The sequence below is a fragment of the Nelumbo lutea genome, chromosome 1, assembly GCF_056320005.1.
Source record: "Nelumbo lutea isolate HS-2025 chromosome 1, American lotus-T2T, whole genome shotgun sequence".
In the NCBI taxonomy this organism is placed as follows: Eukaryota; Viridiplantae; Streptophyta; class Magnoliopsida; order Proteales; family Nelumbonaceae; genus Nelumbo; species Nelumbo lutea.
The window spans coordinates 80,443,973-80,453,719 of record NC_142684.1 but is presented as its reverse complement, the minus strand read 5'-3'; the positions used below and the strand labels follow the sequence as shown (position 1 = coordinate 80,453,719).

The 9,747-nt window shown below is 37.0% G+C and overlaps 1 protein-coding gene across 2 annotated transcripts; it reads right to left on the bottom strand.

Annotated features, from left to right (window-relative positions):
- Positions 1–2,488: 2,488 nt before the first annotated feature.
- Positions 2,489–9,535, bottom strand: LOC148875649 (Outer arm dynein light chain 1 protein). Of its 2 annotated transcripts, XM_088964974.1 has the most exons (6): positions 9,239–9,533; positions 7,279–7,559; positions 7,092–7,143; positions 5,600–6,983; positions 5,333–5,479; positions 2,489–3,320 (listed from the first exon to the last, which is right to left on the bottom strand). In XM_088964974.1, the coding sequence occupies exons 3-6, from the start codon at positions 7,140–7,142 to the stop codon at positions 2,698–2,700; spliced, it is 2,205 nt and encodes a 734-aa protein (XP_088821100.1). In that variant the 5' UTR covers position 7,143; positions 7,279–7,559; positions 9,239–9,533; the 3' UTR covers positions 2,489–2,697. The 2 variants fall into 2 exon arrangements, with proteins under 2 accessions (XP_088821100.1, XP_088821099.1); XM_088964973.1 differs by having other exon boundaries at positions 7,092–7,559; positions 9,239–9,535.
- Positions 9,536–9,747: the final 212 nt, after the last annotated feature.

Sequence of the window (9,747 nt, the reverse complement as noted above, 5' to 3'; positions counted from 1 at the left end):
TTTTTTTTTTTTTTTTTATTTGAATGGTTTGTACACATGACATGGAGTCAGATTGGATGACGTGTCAGTATCCTTTCCTCCAGGCTTGTTCCAATCCTGGGATGGCCCATAGTTCTGCAATCTCATTGGTGGTGCTCACTACTCACCTGGAGTACTGTGAAACCAACTTTCCTTTGGTGCTGCACCTGTTTTCCCTGGGTTGCCTTTTCTGGTTCCTTCGGAGTTGACCTTGATCCATCTTTCAGGAGGACATTTCCATCAATGGCTCTCCGATTTCTGTGCCTTGCCTTTCATTGTCCATACCCATATTAGTTCTTTCTTATAAATTAATCATAACATGAATTCTAATACATAATTTCCTTATATTAATTTCAACTTTATTAGAAATTACTTAATTTCTTGTTTTCCAAATAAATCATGTCAACATTTTGCCCATTCAAGTAACCAATTTTGTATAGAATCTGCTGTTATAATATGGTTACCCATATAACTCAATATTTAGTCCACAAGTATATAACAAATGTATTGTTGTTTCACACAAATTGGATTCGGATCCATTTCTTAGGTGCATAATTAAATTTTCCACTTAGGCCCTGTTCATTTTTTGATAGGTGTTAATGGACCGGTTTTGGATTGGATTCTGTCCGGCTTAAAATCAATTTGGTCGGATTGGACAGACCAAAAAGACATTGGGTTGAACCTATCCGGTTCAAAATAATTATTAGATTGGATTGAACTTGGTCTGTCTGTAACAAATTTATACTGAATTGGGTTGGATTAAGCCAATATCTGGTCCATTAATATAAAATAAGAATATGTGTGTCAAATGACCGAATTTGGATTAAAACCAATCTAAATCAAAATGTATTTGAACAGATTGGACGGTCCAGACATTGAATTGGATCAGTCCAAATTGGTTTAAAACGTTCATTGGATTGGATTGGATTGGACCTGGTCCATTTATAATAGACTAACATTTGACTAGATTGAATTGGACCAAATCCAATCCAATTGACACCCCTACTTTTCGGTAAGTTACTTACTCAGGTAAATGCAACTACCTGGGTAGGAAATATTTACCTGGGTAAGTGCATTTACCCATGTTCTTTTATTTCCTAGGTAAGCAAAGCAATGGCCATTTTAGCCATAAAAATCCATTATTAAAATTGGCATTTTTGTCCCATTCAAGTGTTGACAAATTTTCCCAAATGTGAAAAATTTATTTATCCACCTAAGAGATGGGTATCGCTTACCCGGGTAAGTAATCCCCATATATGAGAAAATAAAATTTCCCTTATCCCCACATAAATTTGAAAAAAAAACATGGGTTTATTGGTCAATGGGAATTAAAATCCCTTTGACCAACTTTCTCTCTCTCAAAATCCAAAAAAAGAGCATCCCCTTAGGGGGAAGCTACGTATACTTGAATGGAACAAAATTATCCTCTTTAATTGGGTTCGACTATAATATGGAAAATATATGATATCTGAAAAACAACTGACTAATAAACTGGAATCATGAACGTTATAGTGAATAAGGTGTTATTTATCAAAAATCATGGGTAGCTTTTGATTGGTCAAAACTCTTCCCATAACACATCTTTTTTGCATCATAGATTTTCCCTTTGGCTTTTATGTCTAAAACTGCCACTATTTTATTTACGTGGAAAATAAAAATTATAGGATACATAGGAAATCTGCCAAAGCATTAAAAGCCCTATAAAATTTGACCTTTATTGGCAAAGGAGCTTTCGGAAGGATTTGCCATCTGTTGTTACTTTCCCCTATTAAATGTTTGCTTAATAACTAATAGGCCGAGCGTTCTGGTACTTTCCCTTTCTTTTCTGGCCCCAGACCCACTTAACATTTATATCTTTAGCTCTTAGAAGGGGTATTTCTCTAATTGTTTCTAGGTATTCTTGAAAAATAAAAAATAAGGCAATGACCATTTTAACCATAAAAATCTATATTATTAAAAGAGGCATTTTTGTTCCATTGAAGTGTTGGCAACCTTCCCCTTATTGTGGAAAAGTTATTTACCCACCTAAAAGAGAGTAAATGATACCCAAGAGGCCAGAATAATAAATTATTCTTGGCCCCTATATAAATATGAAAAAAGAAATGAGATTTTTAGTCAATGGAAAAAAGAACACCCCCTAAATATGGTGAATACATAAATCAATTTTAAGATGCAACAGCAGATTTCCATTCATTTAGTGATTTAGGCAGTTATTAATTAGAAATTCAACCAAGGTCAAACCATGATGACATAAATTTCCATTCATTTAGTGATTTAGGCAGTTATATGAAACCAAGACCAGTTCACCGTTTCTTTGATTCTTTGATTAAACAAACTAGTCGACTAGTTTTCGCCTTATTTTATGAATTATAGTTTTTTCTTTTTAGAATATGGCCAAACCAGCCAAAGCTCTGCATCACTGGTCCACTTTTCCAAACACTGGAAATTATTTGCAAGATGCAACAGCAGATTATCTTAAATTATTATGGCCAACAAAAAATCTATATTTAAAGTGGATATTTGTCCAATATCTGAAAAATTCACGTTCTAAGTCGGTTCCAAATAGTTGGTATCAAGACTGAATAGAGTTCAGTGGTATCTAAAAAAATCCAATTTTATGCTAACACCAATGATAAATTAAAAGATGGAACATGAAATCATAAACACATGGGCATCATCTCATGATGCTCCAAGGTTTCCTTCGCTTTTGCTCCGGTGTAAAGAGAGATCAGACCGCAAATTTAGGAGCTGGTTGCCAAGGTCTAGATGATGGTGGCGATGATTAATGGCTCTGGTTCCATTTGGTGGGAGGTGCCCATGTCGACTTCTGGATCGCTTTGGTGAACTCACGACCTGACTAGTACGACCATGGCTGGATGAAGATGGCTTGTGAGAGGCAGCTATACTATGAAGTCCTTTCCGTGCTAACTTATGTTCTGATCTCAGGGCACTGTCAAACTTATGTCCGGTGATAGCTGATCGAGTTGGGCGATCAGCAACTTCTTTAGAAGAAATGGCTTTGATCGGCTGCCTATTGAAGTAAACCAGATGGGGGAGAAGACCTTGTAGATATTTCTTCAGTTGTTCATGTCCTACATTCCTCTGTGCTGGATTGCCTTCCAAGCTGATGGCTTGTAAGGAACTATAGTTAGCTGCAAGTTGGCCGAGACATTTCGCTGTTGAGATTTTGTTGAAGCGCAAATCCAGGATGTTCAGTTTGAGAAGACGATGAAGACCTTCCACCTCGCTGATTTTGTTTCCAGACAGATATAATTCTTTTAAGGAGGAACAAGAAGCTAGGCCTGAGATGACCAGAGAATTAATAGATAGATTAATGTAAGGGAGTCAATACATGAAGGTCAAGAGTGGTGTATGTAAAATATAAGACAATAAAATGTATCCAATCCAGAATCATGCAGAGTTGCTGAGCTGAAACAACATATTAGGATCCAAATCTTCTAATAACTAAGCACCGAAAAATTATGCACAAGTCTATCTAGTGTTGCTTGTATGATGTTAAGGATGAGACAAGACAGAAATTTTCAGAACCATAAGTTCACAGGACCTTTTTTTGATTGGTAACAAGCAGGAGATATTAATAACACCCGACATAATATTCACTAATATGATATTTATGACCAAGGGCCCAAAAAATATGCAAACAATATCAGGAACTAAAGTATTCAGCATAAAAACGCCAATAGGTAAAAACACAGAACATGCATACAGGAATATGGATGTGAACAACATGGTGAACTTGCATATGAACTTTCACCTTTAATATGCCAAAATATTTTGATGTCCAATATTACTCATAAATCATGCGTAGTAAAATGAATAATCAGAGGCAAAAAAGTTTCCAAATTTTGCATAATTCTTGAGCCAGCAGCAACCCAAAAAATAAGAACTTTTTCCATTACTTGCTATGCAGTATGGAAGGTTAGTACTTCGAAGATGTGTTAGGTCACATTTAGGCAAGAATAAGCATAACCAAACCAAGACAGTTGTAACCTGTTTGAATTTCTCATGAAATGGAACCATTTTATTTTAATTTTGCATAGCGTTTGATCCACAGCGACATTATTTCATGTGGATTCATTTCATCAAGTCAAGAGTATCTTTGAACAATGTTTTAAAAAACGACCCGGAACTAGAACCATTCTGGCCACAGGTTTCTGGGTCAACAGTTCGACCATCCGGTTTGAATCGACAGCCCATTCTGACAAAAAAAATTAAAAATTAAAATTAAAAAAATTAAAAAACGATCAAAACCATTGAATGGGTTAACGGTTCAACCACCTGGGTCAACTGGTTGTTGACCAATTCAACAGTTTTGGCCAGGGGTCGGGTTTGGGGTAAAATGGAACCGATTGCTTGGACGGTTCCTGAGCCAAATAGTCCAACCATCCGGGTCAACAGCGGTTCAAAAACACTGACTGAATGAGTTCATTTCAAGAACGTGAAATGACATCATTCATTCCAACAAAAGCAGGAATTGATCCATTTTAGCTGGAGAACTAGGGCTCTAAAATGTCAAATAATAGATTGTTTGGGCTCTAAAACAATCTATTAATTGACACATATGATATTCATTATAATCTGAATACCAAATTGAAATTAATTCCTTGAGGCCCCATTCACTTTTTGGTTTTTCCCGGGAAACACTTACCAGGTAAGTGCATTTACCCATGTTCTTTTATTTCTCATTTAAATAAGGCAATGACCATTTTAGCCATAAAAAATCTATTATTAAAAAAGCATTTTTGTCCCATTCAATTGTTGGGAACTTTCCCCCTAGGTGGGAAAGTTATTTACCCACCTAGGAGATGGGTACCACTTACCCGGGTAGGTGATACCCAGGAAAATTAACTTTCCCTGGTCCCCACATAAATCTGAAGAAAGAACATGGGATTCTTGGTCAATGGGAAAAAAATCCCTTTGACCAACTTTCCCCCTCTCAAAATCCAAAAAAAGAACGCCCCCCTATGTATATGGTAAATATATAATGGGTGGCAAACAGATGCATAAAAGCAACTAAAAGTAATCCACAAGCAGTAAATTTCTGCATGTGAGACCTGAATTTCTACAACCTACAATCTAGCAGGCTATCATAAAATGTACTGAAATAATCTGAAATGATTAAGTAACTAAGCATCAAAAGTAAATGGCATATACCCATGATTGTGAGTAATTTTATGGCCCTCAATAACATGAAACTGTATGCTACAGTGAAGAGTTGAATAGGAGACACCAACATGGCACAATATAAGAAATAACTAAGAATATCTACATACTAGTTCATCAAAAGTCATACCATGACCAATTCTGAATATCCGATTGTAGCTTAGGTCCAGTATACGGAGGCGTGTAAGTTCCCGGAGGCCTTCTATGGTGGAGATGTTGTTTTTTGACAGATTTAACATATGGAGACCACGTGGAAGAGAACCAGAAGTTATCCTCACTGGCAATAAGTAAAAAAGAAACTTCAATTGCATTCCAACAACTCGGAAAACACATTAAACTAAAGACATAATAAAAATAAGAGCCTAGTAAAAAGTTTATAGTGTTATAGCACACCTACCTATGGCATTTCCTGATAAATTAAGCACTTTCAGGCTTACAAAAGCACTAAGATATGGGATCACAGCCAGCCCAAGATTTGTTAGTTGAGCTGTTGTGGATGTGGCAGTCAAAGAAGAGATATAGTTCTTTGCTGCTTCCATGGCAGGAATGATCTTGGTATCCAACTTTGCCACAGCAACAGTGCCCAATGCATTGGAACCTTTCTTTACCTTATCAGTAGAATAAGGTGGTATTTCTGGTTCTTCACAAGGACTGGTGCAATCATTAAGATCAATTGTGCTGACCCACTCCTCAATACGCTTTATTTTGAATTCTTTGCTTGGCAATTCATCCCACCTTCGTACTGATGGTTCTCCCTGAAGAATTTTTTCCGTGCCTACACTGTCCATTCCTGGTGTTGTCCAGTTTTCCTCTAAGCTAATAACATTATAAGAATCACAGCCTCCACTCATAGGACTACATTTATCCTTTTCACTCCCAGATATGTTATTATCTTTTTCATCACCTGTCATTGCATGAGGTTCTCCTTTCCCCTTTGCAACTAGACTACCCAGGTCCTCATAAGATCTGCAGCAAGGTCTTATGAATACAGGCGTAAGTGAACCTTCTTCATTGGGAGGGGTATAGACTCCCAGGTTGGGTAAGGAACATGATTTAGTGATCATCAGTAGGGTAGTAGGTGTATGTTGTCCAGAGTCATTGGCATGGTCACTAGATATCTGTGTCGTAGAATCTTCATGACCTCTTTCTAGCTGCTTTGAATCTCCAATTGAGAAGATGGTTTCTTCATGACCTTCTCTTTCTAGCTGCTTTGGATCTCCAATTGAGAAGATGCTTTCTTCACGACCTTCACTTTCTAGCTGCTTTGGATCTCCCATTGAGAAAATGCTTTCTGCATGACCTTCTCTTTCTAGCTGCTGTGGATCTCCAATTGAGAAGATAGTTTCATTATGCACCAGGTTGGAGTTAGCTTGAGAAGGTTCAGAGACCATAGCTTCCTGATGCAAGCTCATTTCTGGGTCCCTGCTGTCAAATGGTTCAATCAACTCACTTCGGTCAACAACACCAAGAATTTCACTATAGTTCTTTCCTTGGGAACCATAACACGAAAATCCTTGATCTAACTCATCATCAGAGTGGATGCTGCTAGAAACAATCCCCTCCCTGTCCAAACCACTTCCCAGAGACTGGCTCTTTTTAAGAAGGTGCACTCTGTGATGAACTGCCATATTGCCCTCATGGCTGAAACTACTCATTTCCTCAGATTTTGAGCAACAGCCCACAGAAGAAGAACTCTTTACTTGCTCAGCACTTAAGCTTGAAGAGATGCTAGGGGCCTTTATAGGTTTGTCCATTGTTGCAGATGATTGTTGAAATGCTTTCTAGTAAGAGTAAGAGAAATGATATGCACCAGTCAGAAAACCAGAAAATCATAGTCTCTGTTAAGTTTCATTTTCGACCTCAATGATTTGAAGTATTCTGTAACATACCTTTGACCTTGGATAATGGATGTGGGTGTGGAAGCATGAAAACCTAACCATCCTGGTAAAATATATAAGAGCTTCATCCACACTCTAACTGTATTTTCAATATTGAAAAGCTATTGAAAGAAAAAGTATCTTGTACATCTAAATTAGTCCAAAAAACAAAGGTTGATGATGCCTAATATGCAATTACCAACTATCAGAAAGTAGGCAATCTTTCAAATTTTCTGACTCTTAAGTCCTAGCAAAATATTAGCCATAGTCAAGTGAGAGACCCTCTGAAACACGACACAATCTCCAAATGTGGGATGATCTTGATCTTCTAAGCACACACAATATAATCACCCTGTCATAATTACCCCACACCCACTTAGAGGTGCGAGAAGAGTATGATTTTGTTGCAGCGGCCAGAGTGAAAGAAACGCTCTGTCAACTAAGAAAAGCAAATACCAAACATATAGAAGAGATGAACACCTGCCACCGAAGAAAACGATGAAATAAGCTCTGAGACGGATATAGCATAACATGTATATCTAATTTTGCAACTGGTAGCTAGGTAATGTAAACAAAAGAATAGATTGATTGCAGAATAGAAGTATAATGATTTTTTAAGACAGAAGAGAGGCAATAACATAATAGGAACTGCAAACCATAAGACAAAGAATACACGGATTGAAATGTAGGGAAGATCTCTGTGGTTCTGTGAAAGCTCATGATACTGATGCTTACTGCTTCAATTCCAATGGCTCCTTGAAAAATAAGGATGCTGGTTTTGGAATAATGAGATGTGAAGAACCTCCATGGTCACTAATTCCATTAACTTCCTAGCCTCCACTATCTTAATTCTAAAAATTGAGCCCATCTTAAAGGGCCTCCATATTGCTTTTGATCATTGTATGCAACTGTTTTGAGATTACTACAGATCTGATAGAATCAAATAGTGCACCTTGGGGTGTTCCAAAAGGCTGTGGATAATTTATGCCAACCCTTTGTAAATCAGACACTTCATCCATGCCTTATCCCAACTATATGGGGTCGCCTACACTTGATTAGTCTTTTTTTTTTTCTTTTTTTGAAAACAAATGCTCAGTAGACACTTGGCTGGTCAAGTTGTTGCTGTTATTTTGGAAATGAAGCATGAACCTAAACAGTGGTGCTGACTTTTTTGAAGAATTAACAATTTATTGATGAATGATGACACAGTTTTCTAAACACCAAACAGATGAATTCCATAGAGCTTTTATTCAAATAAGAGTGCCAAAGGGTGTAGTACATATACAATAATTTAGATATTTCTAATCCCGGCAGCCATCTAGACAAACTTAGAATGCTTTCTCTAGAACATACAAACATATATTAGGATATATGAGCTATTTAATTTTAGAAACAGGATGCAAATTCAAACTATACAGCAGATAAAGCAGGTTGGTGCACTATCTTTTTCTCTTTTTTTTCCTACAATTTGTACAGTCCTTTTAAAGTCAGTTATATAATGCCAACATATGCAAATTGAACATGACAACCTACATACAAATAAGCATAAAAAAGATGTATAGGTCCCGATCTCCAACCATGAACTCAAGATAGAAAAACCATCTCAATCTACCGAGTAAAATTGGGATATATAAGACCGAGCCCTATATATTTATTTGGCTGCATATGTAAAATTATAATGGATTTTAATGAATATGAGCTGAGAAGAAATTCGGAGTTGTTCCAGATTAGAACAAACTACAATTGAGAGAAAGAAATCCTCTACACATGGAAAGTTGGAAACAGAGAGGGAGAGAGCTATTGAAATTAAAACATAAAATGAATGAATCAACGACATCTAGGACGACGGTAAACAAGAACAAAACATCACCCGTGAATCAAACATTAGAAACCATCCGATCAATACACCTACCTCATATCACCAAACACACCACAGAAACACACCATACAAAATCAAAAGAAGAAAAGGAAGACAGGAAAAACAAATCTTGAGTTCAATATCAAGCCAGACAAAGTCTAAAAAGAGAAGAAAAACAGTCTTAAATGATACCCATAGACACATTAAAGAACAATTATCGAGCCACACGAACAAATAATAAAGATTGGGAAAAACTAGAAAAAAAAAATCATGAAAAGAAAGCTGGAAACAGAGATCTGACCTCTCTAAAGCCAGATTGTAACAGGAATTATTTCTGAGGAACGATTTCTCCCACAAAGATCTCACGAGGACCAGACTGTATTTGTTACTACGGGAAAGCAGAACCAGTCGTAGATATTGGGCAAAAACCGATAGCTAAACAGATTAGATTCGATTCTAATTTGTAGAATGAGAGAAATAGAAGGTGCAACGAAACAAAACAGAAGAGATGATCTGAGTTCAATGTTTAATTGCTTACCCTACCGAAGTACGAGGGCTGGCATTTATGAGCAATCGGACGACTCCGATTTTCTCCCGCAAATTTCCCTTCCTTTTTCAGCCTTTAAAAAGTTTTTACCGTTTTTTCTTTCCCAATTCCCTTAAAACTCGGTTTTCGTCCATCCCGTAAAATCCTTTCTAGTGAATCCATTTTCGCTTACACTCGGGTTTGATACGCCTCTCTATCGGTGCTCATCGGTAGATACCGTGTCATAAGCCTCAATACCGTAGTGCTATCTTGTATCCCCCCCT